Source organism: Pleurodeles waltl, chromosome 10, assembly GCF_031143425.1.
Source record: "Pleurodeles waltl isolate 20211129_DDA chromosome 10, aPleWal1.hap1.20221129, whole genome shotgun sequence".
Lineage (NCBI taxonomy): Eukaryota > Metazoa > Chordata > Amphibia > Caudata > Salamandridae > Pleurodeles > Pleurodeles waltl.
Genome location: NC_090449.1, coordinates 6,247,070 through 6,268,930, shown reverse-complemented (window position 1 = coordinate 6,268,930; position 21,861 = coordinate 6,247,070). Strand labels below are relative to the sequence as shown.

Here is a 21,861-nt window from a genome sequence, read left to right as displayed (position 1 = left end):
TCCTTGTTATTCTCATTATTTTCTCCGGCCTTGCCGCCAAAAGTGGGGGCCGGGCCGGAGGGGGCGGGCAACTCCACTAGCTGGAGTGTCCTGCGGTGCTGTGACAAAGGGGTGAGCCTTTGAGGCTCACCGCCAGGTGTTACAGCTCCTGCCTGGGGGAGGTGTTAGCATCTCCACCCAGTGCAGGCTTTGTTACTGGCCTCAGAGTGACAAAGGCACTCTCCCCATGGGGCCAGCAACATGTCTCTAGTGTGGCAGGCTGCTGGAACTAGTCAGCCTACACAGACAGTCGGTTAAGTTTCAGGGGGCACCTCTAAGGTGCCCTCTGGGGTGTATTTTGCAATAAAATGTACACTGGCATCAGGGTGCATTTATTGTGCTGAGAAGTTTGATACCAAACTTCCCAGTTTTCAGTGTAGCCATTATGGTGCTGTGGAGTTCGTGTAAAACAGACTCCCAGACCATATACTCTTATGGCTACCCTGCACTTACAATGTCTAAGGTTTTGCTTAGACACTGTAGGGGTACAGTGCTCATGCACTGGTACCCTCACCTATGGTATAGTGCACCCTGCCTTGGGGCTGTAAGGCCTGCTAGAGGGGTGTCTTACCTATACTGCATAGGCAGTGAGAGGCTGGCATGGCACCCTGAGGGGAGTGCCATGTCGACTTACTCATTTTGTTCTCACTAGCACACACAGGCTTGTAAGCAGTGTGTCTGTGCTGAGTGAGGGGTCTCTAGGGTGGCATAATACATGCTGCAGCCCTTAGAGACCTTCCCTGGCATCAGGGCCCTTGGTACCAGAGGTACCAGTTACAAGGGACTTATCTGGATGCCAGGGTGTGCCAATTGTGGGATCAATGGTACATTTTAGGTGAAAGAACACTGGTGCTGGGGCCTGGTTAGCAGGGTCCCAGCACACTTCTCAGTCAAGTCAGCATCAGTATCAGGCAAAAAGTGGGGGGTAACTGCAACAGGGAGCCATTTCTTTACAGAGACCCATGGGTGGAGACAGAGACAGAGACAGGCTGTGGGGGCAGGAACATGGGGCAGAGAGACCCATTGATGGAGACCGAGACAGGCTGTGAGGGCAGGAGCATGGGGCAGAGAGACCCATGGATGGAGACAGAGACAGGCTGTGGGGGCAGGAACATGGGGCAGAGAGACCCATGGATGGAGACAGAGACAGGCTGTGGGGGCAGGAGCATGGGGCAGAGAGACCCATGGATGGAGACAGAGACAGGCTGTGGGGGCAGTAGCATGGGGCAGAGAGACCCATGGGTGGAGACAGAGACAGAGACAGGCTGTGGGACAGGAGCATGGGGCAGAAAGACCCATTGATGGAGACCGAGACAGGCTGTGAGGGCAGGAGTATGGGGCAGAGAGACCCATGGATGGAGACAGAGACAGGCTGTGGGGGCAGAAGCATGGGGCAGAGCGACCCTAGATAGAGACAGAGACAGGCTGTGGGGGCAGGAGCATGGGGCAGGGAGACAGACTGAGGGGCATGAGCATGGGGCAGGGAGACAGGGCGGTGAGGGCAGGAGCATGGGGCAGAGAGACCCTAGATAGAGACAGAGACAGGCTGTGGGGGAAGGAGCATGGGACAGAGAGACAGGCGGTGAGGGCAGGAGCATAGACAGAGATACCCATGGATGGAGACAGAGACAGGGCGATGAGAGCAGGAGCATGGGGTAGGGAGACCCATAGATGGAGACAGAGACAGGCTGTGAGGGCAGGAGCATGGGGCAGAGAGACAGACTGTGGGGGCAGGAGCATGGGACAGAGAGACAGGGCGATGAGGACAGGAGCATGGACAGAGAGACCCATGGATGGAGACAGAGACAGGCTGTGAGGGCAGGAGCATGCGGCAGAGAGACCCATGGATGGAGACAGAGACAGGCTGTGGGGCAGGAGCATGGGACAGAGAGACAGACTGTGGGGGAAGGAGCATGGGGCAGAGAGACAGGGCGGCGAGTGCAGGAGCATGGGACAGAGAGGCCCATGGATGGAGACAGACAACAGGGCGATGAGGGCAGGAGCATGGGGCAGAGAGACCCATGGATGGAGACAGAGACAGGCTGTGGGGGCAGGAGCATGGGGCAGAGAGACAGGGCTGTGGGGGCAGAAACATGGGGCAGAGAGACCAATGGATGGAGACAGAGACAGCCTGTGGGGGCAGGGACATGGGACAGAGAGACAGGGCTGTGGGGGCAGAAGCATGGGGCAGAGAGACCCATGGATGGCGACAGAGACAGGCTGTGGGGCAGGAGCATGGGGCAGAGAGACAGGGCGATGATTGCAGGAGCATGGGGCAGAGAGACCCTAGATAGAGACAGAGACAGGCTGTGGGGGCAGGAACATGGGGCAGAGAGACAGGGTGATGAGGGCAGGAGCATGGACAGAGAGGCAGGGCGATGAGAGCAGGAGCATGGGGCAGAGAGACCCATGGATGGAGACAGAGACAGGCTGTGAGGGCAGGAGCATGGGGCAGAGAGACAGGCTGTGGGGCAGGAGCATGGGGCAGAGAGACAGGGCGATGAGGGCAGGAGCATGGGGCAGAGAGACCCATGGATGGAGACAGAGACAGGCTGTGAGGGGAGGAGCATGGGGCAGAGAGACCCATGGATGGAGACAGAGACAGGCTGTGGGGGCAGGAACATGGGGCAGAGAGACAGGGCTGTGGGGGCAGAAACATGGGGCAGAGAGACCAATGGATGGAGACAGAGACAGCCTGTGGGGGCAGGGACATGGGACAGAGAGACAGGGCTGTGGGGGCAGAAGCATGGGGCAGAGAGACCCATGGATGGCGACAGAGACAGGCTGTGGGGCAGGAGCATGGGGCAGAGAGACAGGGCGATGAGGGCAGGAGCATGGGGCAGAGAGACCCTAGATAGAGACAGAGACAGGCTGTGGGGGCAGGAACATGGGGCAGAGAGACAGGGTGATGAGGGCAGGAGCATGGACAGAGAGGCAGGGCGATGAGAGCAGGAGCATGGGGCAGAGAGACCCATGGATGGAGACAGAGACAGGCTGTGAGGGCAGGAGCATGGGGCAGAGAGACAGGCTGTGGGGCAGGAGCATGGGGCAGAGAGACAGGGCGATGAGGGCAGGAGCATGGGGCAGAGAGACCCATGGATGGAGACAGAGACAGGCTGTGAGGGGAGGAGCATGGGACAGAGAGACCCATGGATGGAGACAGAGACAGGCTGTGAGTGCAGGAGCATGGGGCAGAGAGACAGGGCGAATAGGGCTGGGAGCATGGGGCAGAGAAACCCATAGATGGAGATGGAGACAGGCTGTGGGGGCAGGAGCATGGGGCAGAGAGAGAGGGCCGGGAGTGCAAAAGCATGGGGCAGTGAGGCCCTTGGATGGAGACAGAGACAGGGCGATGAGGGCAGGAGCATGAGGCAAAGAGACCCTAGATAGAGACAGAGACAGGCTGTGGGGCAGGAGCATGGGGCAGAGAGACTGGGCTGTGGGGGCAGAAACATGGGGCAGAGAGACCCATGGATGGAGACAGAGACAGGCTGTGGGGGCTGGAGCATGGGGTAGAGAGACCCATGGATGGAGACAGAGACAGGCTGTGGGGGCAGGAGCATGGGGCAGTGAGGCCCATGGATGGAGACAGAGACAGGGCGATGAGGGCAGGAGCATGGGGCAGAGAGACAGACTGTGGGGAAGGAGCATGGGGCAGAGAGACAGGGCGATGAGGGTAGGAGAAGGGGACAGAGAGGCCCATGGATGGAGACCGAGACAGGGCGATGAGAGCAGAAGCATGGGGCAGAGAGACCCACGGATAGAGACAAGAGATAGGCTGTGAGGGCAGGAGCATGGGACAGAGAGACAGACTGTGGGGGAAGGAGCATGGGGCAGAGAGACAGGCGGTGAGGGCAGGAGCATGGGGCAGAGAGACCCTGGATAGAGACAGAGACAGGCTGTGAGGGCAGGAGCATAGACAGAGAGACCCATGGATGGAGACAGAGACAGGGCGATGAGAGCAGGAGCATGGGGCAGAGAGACCCATGGATGGAGACAGAGACAGGCTGTGAGGGCAGGAGCATGGAGCAGAGAGACCCATGGATGGAGACAGAGACAGGCTGTGAGGGCAGGAGCATGGGGCAGAGAGACAGACGGTGGGGGCAGGAGTATGGGGCAGAGAGACAGGGTGATGAGGGCAGGAGAAGGGGACAGAGAGGTCCATGGAAGGAGGCAGAGACAGGCAGAGAAATGGAGAGTGTGGGTACAAAATAGGGACATGGACCAGGAGAATGGAGGGTGTGGGGACAAAATAGAGACATGGACCAGAGCATGGAGAGTGTGGGACAGAATAGCGACATGGTCTGGAAGAATGGAAGGGCATGAGGATAGAATAGAGACATTGCCTGGAAGAATGGAGGGTGTGGGGGCAGAATAGGGACATGGTCTGGAAGAATGGAGGGTGTGGGGACAGAATAGAAACATGGACCAGGCCATTGCAGGCTGATTGTTCTGGTGCAAACCGAAAACACAAATTCAACATGGCACACTCTCTGTGTGCTCCATCCACCTGACAGTGCATACACTGTGGGTAAGACACCCCTCTGGCAGGCCTTCCCGCCCTAAGCCAGGGTGCTCCATATTACATGTGAGGGCATAGCTGCATGCGCAATATGTCCCCACTGTGTTCTTGACAAACCTGGGACATAGTGAGTGAACAGAGCAGCCATGTTTATACATGTGTTGGGCACTGGCAACCAGAGTTCCCCAGCTACAAGATGACCACTCTGAACCCTGTGTTCTTTGGTATCAAACAACAATGATAAATCCAAACTGGTACTAGTCTTGGATTTATCTCTAAATGTATCCAGGGGTCACCTTAGAGGTGTCCCCTGCAAAAGCTAACTATCCTGGCATGGTTAATGACTGGTTCTATCTAGCCTGCCAACTACAGACAGTCAATATACAAATCTTGGGGGACAGCCCTGTCCCTCTGGTTTGTAAAACAATGCCCTTTCTGGGTGGAGGTGCCAACAGCCCCTCCCCCAGGAATATGCACTGCCCTGCTGGTGAGCTGCAAAGGGCTACTGCCCTTGAAACTTGAACCCCAGGCCTACTGCTAGCAGCCAATGGCCTCCCCCTTTGCAAGCCCCCACTTTTGGAGGGAGACCTAACAAAGGGTAGGAGGAGTGGTCTCACCTGGCATGCACCACCCCTAAGGTGTTGCCTGCAAGGTGGACCCTCTATTTTATTTTTCTACATCTTGGATGGAAGGAAAATAGGCAGTTAGGTTTAGGGAAGTGACCCTTCCCACAGGAAGTGGTCACTATAGTGGTGTAGCCCCCCAAAGGTAAGTGTCCCATTGGACACTACCAGGTTCCCCCTAAAATGACCACTAAATTCAGTATTTAGTGGGCACTCCTAGACCAAGAAATCAGATTCAAAAGGTCAAAGAAGACCAGCCCAAGGAAGATCCAAGGCACGAGAACTATGGACCTGCTGCTCAAGAAAAAGCGCCAAACCCTGCCTGCTGCACCCAGGACCTGACAATCGTCACTGCGGATGAGCTGCACACTGGACTGACTTCAAGAAACCCAGAGGACCTCCAAGCTTCAAGAATCGCCAAAGATCCCCCTCCTGAGTGGAGGTACCACTCTGCAACCAACAAAGAACCAACAACCCAGTGAGGGTCATTTCACTGACCAGCCAATATCTCCCAAACCGGACGTTGCAGCCACACACAACAATACACCGACTACCGCCAGGGCAAACCCTACAAGTGGGCCAAGTTTGGTGGCACTGCGCCCTCCAGTGGCCGAGTCATGCTGATACCCTGAGTACTGGTCAGCTGACATAGGACAACCAAAAACCCAGCTCCCTCAGAACTGAAAAAGGATGAGGAGGAAGACTGGACCTTCTGCCAGAGTGCCCCCTATTTTCCTGTAAGCAGCCCTCAAAGAGACTTATCCCCAGTTCCAAAGCACTCAGTTGCACACAGGGTATTAGGGCAGCAGTACTGATTCTGCCACCCTCAAGAGCTATGCATCCACATGCACCCAGCACTGCCATTGCAGGCTGAGTGTTCTGGTGCAAACCTAAAATAAAAACTCGACATGGCACACGGCCTGTGTGCCCTGCCCACCCTACACTGTATTTACTATGGGTAAGCCATCCCTCTGGCAGGCCTTAGAGCCCTAAGGCAGGGAGCACCATACTACATGTGAAGGCATAATTGCATGAGTCTTAGGTTAAAAGATTTCTCTTCCTCCCTATTTATTAGTATGCTGCCACCAGAGGTGAGTCCTGGGCCCAACTCTTTTCTTTGTTTCTCTGTTTCCAAGAGCTGCCTCTCTAAAGCCAGTCTCCTGGTCAGCCTGGCAATGTCCAGGTCTGTGTCTGTGGGTGCTCTAGAGCTGCTGAGGGAAGAGGAGCTCCCCTCATCCCCATTCCCACAGGACCTTCACCCACCACAGATGCATCATCAGCATTCCCTTCATCTGTGGGGTTGTCTCTTTCATGCCGGGCCACCAGAAACATACGTTCTCTGCACTGGGCCTCTTACCATTACCAATTTGATGCAGGCTGCAGTCCCCTTAATTGGTCATAGCTATATGCCACATAAGGCTGCAGGTCGAACTCCTGGGTCTTGGACTCTACAGCTGACATTTTTACTTTACTAAAGTTGGGACGTTTTTAGAAATTTAGAATTCCCCTTTTGGATAGGTCAACTAAAGTAAAGTCTTTTAATAACTTTTTGCTAGAGTTATAGGGACCTAACCAGGGCCCTGACAATTATTAAAAAAAAATATATATATATTTAGTCAATTAAAACTGAAAAAATAATTAACTAAAGACAATTTGGAGAGTTATCTGTGTGCTCACAAAATTGACAGAGTGGTATCAATAAATGCAAAGTCTTTATCCGACCGTTGATCCACCAAATGTAGGAGGCTGGCCCTCTATGTAGTGTACAACTAGGCACACTGTGCAGAGGGTCCAGGGAACCACACGTTGGATTCCAGAGGCAAAAATCAGATCACCTAATGCTCTGATTTTTGAGGTAGCGTGGTCGAGCAGTTAGGCCAATCTAGGAGGAGTGCCAAGCATCTGTTGTACTCAAAGCATCAATCATGCACCACATACACTCAAGGAATAACTAGACACCAATTTTATAAAAATACTTCAAGTACTTTTTGAATTATGATTTTTCAAAGTTTTAATAAAGTTAGTTTTTCTGTGCTTAATTACGCACTATAGGAATCAATAGGCAGTCATTTTTAAAAATGCATTAAAGATCGTACAGCTGGGTTACCACTCTCTTCATTTGTATGATGGTCGAAGTAGTCGGTAGGCACACTGTGCCAGCTGGAGAGCCTCGGGCGGCTCCCGGTTCCGGTGCGAGCAGAGCTGGAAACTCTCTTGGTGCAGGGCCACTTGTAGAAGGAGATGGTTTGCAAACTTAAAGGTGGTGCCTTGGGGTCCCCTTGGGCTGTCGATGTCGCAAGGGGTTAGCGACCCATGGAGCACAGCTGGTTTCTCATTGCAAGGCACAGGGCGGCCGAGTTGGTGATCCAGGGGCTGTGCGCAATGGAGCCCTTTGGAACCGTTGCTGAAGTCCCTTGACTGGGGCTTCCTCCTGGTCCAGTTGCAACTCTGGGGGGAGTTGGTTGTCTTGCAGTCCTTCATGCACTGGCCAGTTTCTAGGGTATTGGCACGGCTCGGCTACCGGAGGGCGCAGTGCCACCAAGGTTGGCACACTGGTAGGACTCGTCTGGGCTGTCATCGGTGTGTTGTTGGGTCTGGCTGCAACTTCCGGTTGTGGAGATATCTGCCGGTCAGTGAAGTGGCCCTCACAGGCTTGCTGGTTCTTGCTGCTTTCGTGACTGGTGCCTCCACTCAGGAGGGAGATCTCAGGCTATTTGCAAACCCTGGAGGTCCTTGGGGTCTTAGGAGGTCAGTCCAGTGGCCATCTCCTCCACAGCAGCGATTGTTGGGACACAGATGCAGCAGGCAGGGTCTTGGCTCCTCTTCTGATGCAACAGGTCCTCAGTTCTCTTGCTTTGGATCTTCTTTGGGCTGCCTTCTTCTTTGTCCTTTCAAATCTGATTTCTTGGTCTAGGGGTGCCCACTAAATACTGAATTTAGTGGGTGTTTTAGGGGGAACCTGGCAGTGTTTAATGGGACAATTACCCTTGGGTGGCTACACCCACTATAGTGACCACTTCCTGTGGGAAGGGTCACTTCCCTAAACCTCATTGGCTATTTTTCCTCCATTCCAAGATGGAGGAAACTGAATTTGAGGGTCCATCTCGCAGGCAACACCTTAGGGTGGTGCATGCCAGGTGAGGCCATTCCTCCTACCCTTTGTTAGGTTTCTTGCCTTTCCTCCTGCCAAAAGTGGGGGTTTGCAGAGGGGGATGCCAGCTGCTGCAAGCAGCAGGCTTGGGGGTTGAGTTTTAAGGGTGGTAATCCCTTTGAAGCTCACAGCCAGGATAGTGCACATGCCTGAGGGAGGGGGAGTTAGCTCCTCCACCCAGGAAGGGTATTGTCTTACAAATCGGAGAGGCAGGCCTCTCCCCCAAGGTTTGTATATTGGCTGTCTGGAGGTGACACCTGGATAAGACCAGTCAGCAACCATGCCCGGCCATGTTAGCTTTTGCAGGGGGCACCTCTAAGGTGAACCCTGGGTACATTTTGGGATAAATCCAATACTGGCACCAGTTTGGATTCATCATTCTGAGTTGGTTGATACCAAACAACCCAGGGTTCAGAGTGGCCATCATGTAGCTGGGAAACTCGTGTTGACCAGTGTCCAGCACATACATTAAAATGGCTGCTCTGTTCACTCGCTATGTCCCAGGTTTGGCAAGGACACAGTGGGGGCATACTGCTCATGCAGTTATGCCCTCACTTATAATATAGTTCACTCTGCCTTAGGGCTACAAGGCCTGCCAGAGGGGTGGCTTACCCACAGTAAATGCAGTGTAGGGTGGGCAGGGCACACAGGCAGTGTGCCATGTCGAGTTTGTATTTTAGGTTTGCACCAGGACACTCAGCCTGCTATGGAGGTGCTGGGTGCATCTGGATGCATGGCCCTAGAGGGTGGCACAATCAGTGCTGCTGCCCTCAGGGGCCTACCCATAGTACCCCATGCTCATGGGCACCTAGGTACCCCATTACTAGGGACTTATAGTGGTAGCCAGGGGTTCATCCAATTGTGCCAATGCAACACAACAGGTTTAGGAAAATAGCTCTGGCCCAGGGAACCTGGTTAGCAGGGGCCCTGGGCACTACAATTTCTAGAACACTTCAACATCAGGCAAAAATTGGGGGGATAACCATGTCAAAAAGAGGTCTTTTCTCACAGTGATGCTTCGCACATAGGCCTCTTTCCTCCCGTAAGCGGTGACCCCATTATATTTGTAACGATCTGTCACTCAGCCCACCTTTTATGCTCCTCCACATCCCTCCAAAGATGAGGAGTGACTCTACCGTCAGTACCCAAAAAGAGCTTTGTCGTTCTGCCTTGATCGCAAACAAGAGTTCCGGGTGGCAGACTAACTGTTCGTGGGCTGTGAAGAAGCTAAAACAGTTTGGGAAGTTCAGGAACAAACCATTTCATGCTGGGTAATTCTCTGTATCAAGATCTGCTGTGCTCTGGCTAAAAAACAGCCTCCCGAGGACTTACGGGCCTATTCTGCCAGGGGAAAAGCTGTGACCCCTGCGTTAGCATACGGATTCCAGTCCTGGACATCTGGCAGGCAGCAACCTGGACATCCCTGCACACATTTGCCAAACACTACTAACTGGACAGTCAGCTCCACAGGGACAGGCATTTCGCCTGTTCAGTCCAGCAGGACTTTTTAATCTAGTCAAATTTGTCCGCAACCCACCGCTGGGAATGCATTGCTTTGGTATCTATTCACAGGTAAGAAATCTTCATCCTGAAGTGTCTATCAGATGGACAAGTTACTTACCTTCGGTAACGCATTATCTGGTATTGATAATATTTAGCTGCAGATTCCTTTCACCCACCCAGGCCTCCCCGCTCTGTGGACACATTTCTATGGCTAGAGTTGCTCCACTTTTAGGGCTCTATTTTAGACACATATTAGTCAGTTCACTTTATGGCTCTGGGTACCTGGCTTGGAAAGTCATGAAAAGTGCCTGGGGAGCGACCAACGAAGTGACAACTTTGTGCGGAACCGAATGAAGCCACCCGAGGGCACGCAAGGGTACTGCTCACGCAAACGTTTCCAGACCCAGTCTGATGCCTGGGAAATTCAAATGTAAGGAATCTGTAGCTAGATAGAATATCTACCAGATAATGCGTTACCGAAGGTAAGTAACGTGTTCTTTAGTGACGCAGCTGTTGTGTGCTTCCTTTGCACCAGCGATTACCTTTGCACAAGTGGTTACCTTTGCACCAGCAGTTACCTTCACACCAGTGGTTACCTTTGCACCAGAGGTTACTTTTGCACCAGCGGTTACCTTTGCAAAAGTGCTTACCTTTGCACCAATGGTTACCTTTGCATCAACGGTTACCTTTGCATCAACGGTTACCTTTGCACCAATGGTTACCTTTGCACCAATGGTTACCTTTGCACCAATGGTTACCTTCACACCAGTGGTTACCTTTGCACCAACGGTTACCTTTGCAAAAGTGCTTACCTTTGCACCAACGGTTACCTTTGCATCAACGGTTACCTTTGCACCAATGGTTACCTTTGCACCAATGGTTACCTTCACACCAGTGGTTACCTTTGCACCAACGGTTACCTTTGCACCAACGGTTACCTTTGCACCAACGGTTACCTTTGCACCAATGGTTACCTTTGCACCAACGGTTACCTTTGCACCAATGGTTACCTTTGCACCAACGGTTACCTTTGCACTAACAGTTACCTTTGCACCAATGGTTACCTTTGCACTAATGGTTACCTTTGCACCAATGGTTACCTTTGCACCAACGGTTACCTTTGCACCAATGGTTACCTTTGCATCAACGGTTACCTTTGCACCAATGGTTACCTTTGCACCAACGGTTACCTTTGCACCAATGGTTACCTTTGCATCAACGGTTACCTTTGCACCAATGGTTACCTTTGCACCAACGGTTACCTTTGCACCAATGGTTACCTTTGCACCAACGGTTACCTTTGCACCAATGGTTACCTTTGCACCAATGGTTACCTTCACACCAGTGGTTACCTTCACACCAGCAGTTACCTTTGCATCAGGGCGCGGCAGACATGGCTTCACCTCGGTCTCACATGTCTATTTCTCTCTTGCAGGGTCCTTGAGACAGTGATGTTGCACCAAGCTTGCTTCTGTGCTTGTTCCCAGACCACCACCAGAGGCGCCATGTCAAAGGACTGCCCCAGACATCACCATATCCCATGACGCCTTGGTGGAAGCGCGTGCGGGAGAGCCAGCTGCCACGAGGCCCAGCCGGGGAGCTGGGGGTGACCCTTAGCGGTGGAGCTGACCGGGGACAGTTTCCCTACCTGGCCACAGTGCCCAGTGGATGTCAGCTGACCGGGGAAGTGCACCAAGGGGACCTGCTGCTGGAGGTGAATGGTACCCCGGTGTTTGGGCTGACGCTGGGTGACACGCGGGGCATCCTGAAGAGCTGCAAGGACCCCATCAGGCTGCGTACTGTTGCACCAGGTAAGTCATCATTGGGGAGTGGTCTGAGAAGCCGCCTTTATTACACTAGCTTGAGCCATACAGGTCTGCGTCACACCCTGTAGTACTGGCCTGTAGTATACTGTTCTGCGTCACACCCTCTAGTACTGGCCTTTAGTATACTGTTCTGCGTCACACCCTGTAGTACTGGCCTGTACTATACTGGTCTGCGTCACACCCTGTAGTACTGGCCTGTAGTATACTGTTCTGCGTCACACCCTGTAGTACTGGCCTGTACTATACTGTTCTGCGTCACACCCTGTAGTACTGGCCTGTACTATACTGGTCTGCGTCACACCCTGTAGTACTGGCCTGTAGTATACTGGTCTGCGTCACACCCTGTAGTATTGGCCTGTACTATACTGGTCGGCGTCACACCCTGTAGTACTGGCCTGTAGTATACTGGTCTGCGTCACACCCTGTAGTACTGGCCTGTACTATACTGGTCTGTGTCACACCCTGTAGTACTGGCCTGTCGTATACTGGTCTGCGTCACACCCTGTAGTACTGGCCTGTACTGTACTGGCCTGTGTCATACCCTGTAGTATTGGCCTGTACTATACTGGTCTGCGTCACACCCTGTAGTATTGGCCTGTACTATACTGGTTGGTGTCACACCCTGTAGTACTGGCCTGTAGTATACTGGTCTGCGTCACACCCTGTAGTACTGGCCTGTACTATACTGGTCTGCGTCACACCCTGTAGTACTGGCCTGTAGTATACTGGTCTGCGTCACACCCTGTAGTACTGGCCTGTACTATACTGGTCTGCATCAAACACTGTAGTACTGGCCTGTAGTATACTGTTCTGCGTCACACCCTGTAGTACTGGCCTGTACTATACTGGTCTGCGTCACACCCTGTAGTACTGGCCTGTAGTATACTGGTCTGCGTCACACCCTGTAGTACTGGCCTGTACTATACTGGTCTGTGTCACACCCTGTAGTACTGGCCTGTCGTATACTGGTCTGCGTCACACCCTGTAGTACTGGCCTGTGTCACACCCTGTACTATACTGGTCTGCGTCACACCCTGTAGTACCGGCCTGTACTATACTCGCCTGCGTCACACCCTGTAGCACCGGACTGTACTATACTGGTCTGCGTCACACCCTGTAGCACCGGACTGTACTATACTGGTCTGTGTCACCCTCTGTAGTACCGGTCTGTACTAAACTGGTCTGCGTCACACCCTGTAGTACTGGCCTGTACTACACTGGTCTGCGTCACACCCTGTAGCACCGGACTGTACTATACTGGTCTGCGTCACACCCTGTAGCACCGGACTGTACTATACTGGTCTGTGTCACACCCTGTAGTACCGGCTTGTACTATACTGGTCTGCGTCACACCCTGTAGCACCAGCCTGTACTATACTGGTCTGTGTCACACCCTGTAGTACTGGCCTGTACTATACTGGTCTGCGTCACACCCTCTAGTACCAGTCTGTACTATACTGGTCTGTTGTAGGAGGCTGGCCTGGCTTATAGTGGGTACCTTGTGGTACTTACACCTTGTGCCAGGTCCAGTTATCCCTTATTAGTAGAATATAGGTATTCTAGCTCCTTAGGCTGAACTAGGAGACATGCAAAGCTCCTACTATACCACGTATATCATATAGCACAATATCATAAGAAAACAAACTACTCAGAGTTACTAAAAATAAAGGTACTTTATTTTAGTGACTGTAGGAAAGTACCATCTTGCCTGGCATGTTACCCCCATATTTCACTGTATATATGTTGTTTTAGTTGTATGTGTCACTGGGACCCTGCCAGCCAGGGCCCCAGTGCTCATAAGTGTGCCCTGTATGTGTTACCTGTGTTATGACTAACTGTCTCACTGAGGCTCTGCTATCCAGAACCTCAGTGGTTATGCTATCTCATTTCTTTCCAAAACAGGCTAGTGACCAATTTCACCAATTTACATTGGCATACTGGAACACCCTTATAATTCCCTAGTATATGGTATTGAGGTACCCAGGGTATTGGGGTTCCAGGAGATCCCTGTGGGCTGCAGCATTTCTTGTGCCACTCATAGGGAGCTCTGACAATTCTTACACAGGCCTGCCACTGCAGCCTGAGTGAAATAACGTCCACGTTATTTCACAGCCATTTACCACTGCACTTAAGTAACTTATAAGTTGCCTATATATCTAACCTTTACCTGGTAAAGGTTGGGTGCTAAGTTACTTAGTGTGTGGGCACCCTGGCACTAGCCAAGGTGCCCCCACATCATTCAGGGCAAATTCCCCAGACTTTGTGAGTGCGGGGACACCATTACACGCGTGCACTATACATAGGTCACTACCTATGTATAGCTTCACAATGGTAACTCCGAATATGGCCATGTAACATGTCTAAGATCATGGAATTGCCCCCCCAATGCCACCCTGGCATTGGAGAGACAATTCCATGATCCCCCGAGTCTCTAGCTCAGACCCGGGTACTGCCAAACTACCTTTCCCGGGGTTTCACTGCAGCTGCTGCTGCTGCCAACCCCTCAGACAGGTTTCTGCCCTCCTAGGGTCCAGCCAGGCTTGGCCCAGGAAGGCATAACAAAGGACTTCCTCAGAGAGAGGGTGTTACACCCTCTCCCTTTGGAAAAAGGTGTCAGGGCTGGGGAGGAGTAGCCTCCCACAGCCTCTGGAAATGCTTTGATGGGCACAGATGGTGCCCATCTCTGCATAAGCCAGTCTACACCGGTTCAGGGATCCCCAGCCCTGCTCTGGCGCGAAACTGGACAAAGGAAAGGGGAGTGACCACTCCCCTGACCTGCACCTCCCAGGGGAGGTGCCCAGAGTTCATCCAGTGTGCTCCAGACCTCTGCCATCTTGGAAACAGAGGTGCTGCTGGCACACTGGACTGCTCTGAGTGGCCAGTGCCAGCAGGTGACGTCAGAGACTCCTCCTGATAGGCTCCTTCAGGTGTTAGTAGCCTATCCTCTCTCCTAGGTAGCCAAACCCTCTTTTCTGGCTATTTAGGGTCTCTGCTTTGGGGAATTCTTTAGATAACGAATGCAAGAGCTCATCAGAGTTCCTCTGCATCTCTCTCTTCAACTTCTGCCAAAGGATCGACCGCTGACTGCTCAGGACGCCTGCAAAACCGCAACAAAGTAGCAACGACGACTACTGCAACCTTGTATCGCTTCATCCTGCCGGCTTTCTCGACTGTTTCCAGGTGGTGCATGCTGTGGGGGTAGTCTGCCTCCTCTCTGCACCAGGAGCTCTGAAGAAATCTCCCGTGGGTCGATGGAATCTTCCCCCTGCAACCGCAGGCACCAAAGAACTGCATCACCGGTCCTCTGGGTCTCCTCTCAGCACGACGAGCGAGGTCCCTTGAACTCAGCAACTCTGTCCAAGTGACTCCCACAGGCCAGTGACTCTTCAGTCCAAGTTTGGTGGAGGTAAGTCCTTGCCTCCCCACGCTAGACTGCATTGCTGGGAACCGCATGTTTTGCAGCTACTCCGGCTCCTGTGCACTCTTCCAGGATTTCCTTTGTGCACAGCCAAGCCTGGGTCCCCGGCACTCTAACCTGCAGTGCACGACCTCCTGAGTTGTCCTCCGGTGTCGTGGGACCCTCTTTTGTGACTTCGGGTGAGCTCCAGTTCACTCCACTTCGTAGTGCCTGTTCCGGCACTTCTGCGGGTGCTGCTTGCTTCTGAGGGGGCTTCTTGTTTTGCTGGGCGCCCCCTCTGTCCCCTCACGCAATTGGCGACATCCTGGTCCCTCCTGGGCCACAGCAGCATCCAAAAACCCTAACCGCGACCCTTGCAGCTAGCAAGGCTTGTTTGCGGTCTTTCTGCACGGAAACACCTCTGCACGACTCTTCACGACGTGGGACATCCATCCTCCAAAGGGGAAGTTTCAGCCCTTGTCGTTCTTGCAGAATCCACAGCTTCTACCATCCGGTGGCAGCTTCTTTGCAACCACAGCTGGCATTTCCTGGGCATCTGCCCACTCCCGACTTGAGCGTGACTTTTGGATATTGGTCTCCTTGTTCCACAGGTACTCTCGTCAGGAAATCCATCGTTGTTGCATTGCTGGTGTTGGTCTTCCTTGCAGAATTCCCCTATCACGACTTCTGTGCTCTTTGGGGAACTTAGGTGCACTTTGCACCCACTTTTCAGGGTCTTGGGGTGGGCTATTTTTCTAACCCTCACTGTATTCTTACAGTCCCAGCGACCCTCTACAAGGTCACATAGGTTTGGGGTCCATTCGTGGTTCGCATTCCACTTCTAGAGTATATGGTTTGTGTTGCCTCTATCCCTATGTGCCCCCATTGCATTCTATTGTGACTATACATTGTTTGCACTGTTTTCTATTGCTATCACTGCATATTTTGGTATTGTGTACATATATCTTGTGTATATTTGCTATCCTCATACCGAGGGTACTCACTGACCATATGGCATATTGTCATAAAAATAAAGTACCTTTATTTTTAGTATATCTGTGTATTGTGTTTTCTTATGATATTGTGCATATGACACTAGTGATACTGTAGGTGCTTCACTCCTCTCCTAGTTCAGCCTAAACTGCTCTGCTAAGCTACCATTATCTATCAGCCTAAGCTGCTAGACACCCTATACACTAATAAGGGATAACTGGACCTGGTGCAAGGTGTAAGTACCCCTAGGTACTCACTACAAGCCAGTCCAGCCTCCGTCAGTGACAATATGCCAAAAGTATCTCAGAGGATACCCTCACTTAGGAGGTAAGTAATATACACAAATTATATGTACACAAACCTAAAACAGGTATGGACCAGTAAGAAAAGTAGTGCAAACAATGTAGAATCACAATAGGATGCAATAGGTAGACATAGGCCTAGGGGCAACACAAACCATATACTCCAAAAGTGGAATGCGAACCACGAATGGACCCCAGGCCTATGGGAGGTTGTAAAGGGTCGCTGGGACTGTGAGAAAACAGTAAGGGTGTCCAAAATACCCCACCCCAAGACCCTGAAAAGTAGGAGTAAAGTTACCCTACTACCCCAGAAAGACAGAATAGTCGTGATAGGGGATTCTGCAAGAACCACAAGCACCAGCAAATCACTGAAGACAAATTCCTGGACCTGAGGACCTGTAAAGGAAGGGGACCAAGTCCAAGAGTCACGAAAGTGTCCAGGGGGGGCAGGAGCCCACTAAACCCCAGATGAAGGTGCAAAAGGGCTGCCTCCAGGTGGAAGAAGCCAAAGATTCTGCAACATCAAAAAGGGCCAGGAACTTCTCCTTTGGATGGAAGATGTCCCACGGCGTGCTGGAGGTTGCAGAAGTGTTTCCCGGCAGAAATACTGCAAACAAGCCTTGCTAGCTGCAAGAGTCACGGTTGAGGATTTTGGGTGCTGCTGGGGACCAGGAAGAACCAGGATGTCGCCCTTTGGATGAGGAGACAGAGGGGGTGCTCAGCAACTGAGAGAGCCCCTGCAGAAGCAGGCAGCACCCACAAAAGTACCGGAGCAGGCACTTAAAAGATCTGAGGACAGCAGTCAACTCAGAGTCACAAAGGAGGGTCCCACAACGTCAGAGTGCAACTCAGAGGGTTGAGCACTGCAGGACGGAGTGCTGGGGACCCAGGCTAGGGTTCGCACAAAGGAATCTTTGGAGAAATGCACAGAAGCCGGAGCAGCTGCAAATCATGCATTACACAGGTTTGCTGTCTGGCGTGGGGAGGCAAGGACTTACCTCCACCAAATTTGGACAGAAGGGCCACTGGACTGTGGGAGACACTTGGACCCTGCTCCCGTGTGCCAGGGACCTCGCTCGGCAGGATGAGAGGGGACCCAGAGGACCAGTGATGCAGAAGTTTGGTGCCTGCGTTGGCAGGGGGAAGATTCCATCGACCCACGGGAGATTTCTTCTTGGCTTCCAGTGTAGGGTGAAGGCAGACAGCCCTCAGAGCATGCACCACCAGGAAACAGTCGAGAAAGCCAGCAGGATGAGGCGCTACAATGTTGCTGGTAGTCGCCTTGCTACTTTGTTGCGGTTTTGCAGGCGTCCTGGAGCAGTCAGCGGTCGATCCTTGGCAGAAGTCGAAGAGGGAAGTGCAGAGGAACTCTGGTGAGCTCTTGCATTTGTTATCTGAGGAATAGCCCAGAGGAGAGACCCTAAATAGCCAAAAAAGGAGGTTTGGCTACCAAGAAAGGAGGCTTGGCTACTGAAAGAGGTAAGCACCTATCAGGAGGGGTCTCTGACGTCACCAGCTGGCACTGGCCACTCAGAGCAGTCCATTGTGCCCCACCACCTCTGAATCCAAGATGGCAGAGGTCTGGGACACATTGGAGGAGCTCTGGGCACCTCCCCTGGGAGGTGCAGGTCAGGGGAGTGGTCACTCCCCTTTCCTTTGTCCAGTTTCGCGCCAGAGCAGGGCTGGGGGATCCCTGAACCGGTGCAGACTGCCTTATGCAGAGATAGGCACCATCTGTGCCCATCAAAGAATTTCCAGAGGCTGGGGGAGGCTACTGCTCCCCAGACCTTCACACCTATTTCCAAAGGGAAAGGGTGTAACACCCTCTCTCAGAGGAGATCCTTTGTTCTTCCTTCCTGGGACCAGGCTGCCCAGGGCCCAGGGGGGCAGAATCCTGTCTGAGGGGTTGGCAGCAGCAGCAGCTGCAGTGGAGACCCCGGAAAGGCAGTTTGGCAGTACCCGGGTTCTGTGCTAGAGACCCGGGATGCATGGAATTGTCCCCCCAATACCAGAATGGTATTGGGGGGACAATTCCATAATCCTAGACATGTTATATGGCCATGTTCGGAGTTACCATTGTGACGCCACCAATAGGTAGTGACCTATATGTAGTGCATGCGAGTAATGGTGTCCCCGCACTCACAAATTTCAGGGAATTTGCCCTGAACAATGTGAGGGCACCTTGGCTAGTGCCAGGGTGCCCACACACTAAGTAACTTGGCACCTAACCTTCACCAAGTGAGGCTTAGACATATAGGTGACTTATAGGTTACTTATGCGCAGTGAAAATGGCTGTGAAATAACGTGGACGTTATTTCACTCAGGCTGCAGTGGCAGTCCTGTGTAAGAATTGTCTGAGCTCCCTATGGGTGGCAAAAGAAATGCTGCAGCCCGTAGGGATCTCCAGGAACCCCAATACCCTGGGTACCTAGGTACCATATACAAGGGAATTATAAGGGTGTTCTAGTGTGCCAATGAGAATTGGTATAATTAGTCACTAGCCTGCAGTGACAATTTTAGAAAGCAGAGAGAGCATAAACACTGTTGTTCTGGTTAGCAGAGCCTCAGTGATACAGTTAGGCACCACACAGGGAACACATACAGGGCATACATTATGAGCACTGGGGTCAAGATGGTACTTTCCTACACAACCCCACCCCCCCAAACAAAGGACAATAAGGCTAACCTTGCCCAAATGAGTCTTCATTGTCTAAGTGGAAATATCTGGAGAGTCCATCTGCATTGGAGTGGGTACTCCCAGGTCTATGTTCCACTGTATAGTCCATTCTCTGTAGGGATATGGACCACCTCAACAATTTAGGGTTTTCACCTTTCATTTGTTTTAGCCAAAGTAGAGGTTTGTGGTCTGTCTGAACAATAAAGTGAGTACCAAACAGGTATGGTCTCAACTTTTTCAGTGCCGACACCACAGCAAAGGCCTCCCTCTCTATGGCAGACCCACGCTTTTCTCTAGGGGTCAACCTTTTGCTGATAAAAGCAACTGGTTGATCCTGGCCCTCAGAATTCAGTTGTGATAAGACTGCCCCTACCCCTACCCCTAATTCAGATGCATCAGTTTGTGCAAATGGAGTAACAAGGGCTTTTTAGGACAGGTGCAGAGCACATGGCCTGTTTTAGCTCCTCAAAGGCTTTCTGACAGCTAGCTGTGCACAATACCTTCTTAGGCATCTTCTTGCTTGTGAGATCATTAAGAGGGGCTGCAATGGAGCCATAATTCTTTATGAATCTCCTGTAATACCCTGTGAGGCCTAGGAAGGCTCTCACTTGGGTCTGAGTTGTAGGGGGAACCCAATCCATGATTGTATGGATTTTCCGCTGAAGTGGTGCAATCTGTTAAACCCTCTAATGTGGGACAGGATTGCTGTGCCACACTCAGTTCTTCCCTGGCAGGCCCCCCTGCACCCAGAAGCTCAGCAGTGTCTGCTGCCAGCTCATCTGGTATAGGTTCTGCACAGGGAGAGGATTCCTCTTCCTCAAAAGGGGAATCATCTGTAGAGGGAGGGATAGTGGGCAGGGATTTACCCTTTCTACTCCTAGTATTTGGGAGCACTTGGTCCATTGTTCCAGGATCCAAGTTTCCATGTCCCTTTTGCTTTTTGGCCTGAGCCCTGGTTAAAGCAAAAATGTGCCCAGGAATGCCCAGCATTGCTGGATGAGCCTCCAACTCCACTTCTGCCCAAGCTGATGTCTCTAAATCATTGCCTAGAAAGCAATCTACAGGTAATTCAGTGGCTACCACAACTTTCTTTGGACCAGTAACCCACCCTCCCCCAGCTGAGATTCACAACAGCCATGGGGTGGTTAATAGTGTTGTTATGAGCATCTGTCACTTGGTACTGCTGACCAAGTAGGTGCTGTTCAGGGTAGACCAGTTTTTCTATCACCCTAGTCACACTGGCACCAGTGTCCCTGTAGGCCTCAACCTCAACACCATTTATTAGGGGTAGTTGCTTGTACTTATCCATATTAAGGGGACAAGCAACCAAGGTAGCAAAGTCAATGCCACCATCAGAGACTAAAACAGCCTCTGCGGTCTCCCTAACAAGGCCAACCCCAACTACACTGCCAATAGTGAGCCCAGCTACACCCTTGGATTGGCTATTAGTAGGTTTCCCACCACCACTGCTATTACTAGGGGCACTAGAGGTTGCAGTGGGGGTTGTGGTGCTGGGAGGTTTGGTGTTTTTCTTTGTACAAGTGGAATCACTTGCTCAATGGCCTTTTACTTTACATAAATAACACCATGGCTTTTTCTGATTGTTTGAAGAGGATTTGGACCCACCACCCCAGAGGATTTTTGTGGGCCTGGTGAAGACTCAGAATGCTTACTTTTGTCCCCACCCTTGTCAGAAGACTTACCATCCTTTTTCTTGCCATCCTTGTCACCCCCTATATGAACTTTTCTGTTCACTCTTGTTCTGACCCATTTGTCTGCCTTCTTTCCCAATTCTTGGGGAGAGGTCAGATCTGAGTCCACTAGATATTGGTGTAACAAGTCAGACACACAGTTATTCAGAATATGCTCTCTCAGGATCAGATTATACAGGCTTTCATAGTCAGAAACTTTACTGCCATGTACCCAACCCTCCAAGGCCTTCACTGAAAACCCTATGTTGTCAGTATGTTTGATATGTGTCACTGGGATCCTGCTAGGCAGGACCCCAGTGCTCATAGTATGTGCCCTGTATGTGTTCCCTGTGTGGTGCCTAACTGTATCACTGAGGCTCTGCCAACCAGAACCTCAGTGTTTATGCTCTCTCTCCTTTCTAAATTTGTCACTGCAGGCTAGTGACTAAATTTACCAATTCTCATTGGCACACTGGTACACCCATATAATTCCCTTGTATATGGTACTTAGGTACCAATGGTATTGGGGTTCCAGGAGATCCCTATGGGCTGCAGCATTTCTTTTGCCACCCATAGGGAGCTCAGGCAATTCTTACACAGGCCTGTCACTGCAGCCTGAGGGAAATAACGTCCACGTTATTTCACAGCCATTTTTCACTGCACATAAGTGACTTATAAGTCACCCATATGTCTAACCCTCCCTTGGTGAAGGCTGGGTGCCAAGTTACTTAGTGTGTGGGCACCCTGGCACTAGCCAAGGTGCCCCCACTTCGTTCAGGGCAAATTCCCCAGACTTGGTGAGTGCGGGGACACCATTACACACGTGCACTATACATTTGTCACTACCTATGTATAGCGTCACAATGGTAACTCCGAACATGGCCATGTAACATGTCTAAGATCATGGAATTGTCACCTCAATACCATTCTGGTATTGGAGGAAAAATTCCATGTTCGTCCGGGTCTCTAGCACAGAACCCGGGTACTGCCAAACTGCCTTATCGGGGTTTCCACTGCAGCTGCTGCCAACCCCTCAGACAGGATTCTGCCCTCCTGGGGTCTGGGCAGCCCCGGCCCAGGAAGGCAGAACAAAGGATTTCCTCTGAGAAGGGGTGTTACACCCTCTCCCTTTGGAAA

At 51.9% G+C, this 21,861-nt stretch overlaps 1 protein-coding gene across 4 annotated transcripts in view; it reads left to right on the top strand.

Moving 5' to 3' along the window:
• Positions 1-21,861, top strand: part of LOC138260874 (membrane-associated guanylate kinase, WW and PDZ domain-containing protein 1-like) — a 420,255-nt gene that overhangs the window by 8,236 nt on the left and 390,158 nt on the right. For 3 of the 4 annotated variants that reach the window (XM_069209316.1, XM_069209315.1, XM_069209318.1), the window contains exon 2: positions 11,274-11,649. The exons of the other annotated variant lie outside the window; for it this stretch is intronic. In XM_069209316.1, coding sequence (XP_069065417.1) covers positions 11,379-11,649 — 271 coding nt within the window. In that variant the 5' untranslated portion in view covers positions 11,274-11,378. The remainder of the gene's footprint in view (positions 1-11,273; positions 11,650-21,861) is intronic. 4 annotated transcript variants of the gene reach the window in all.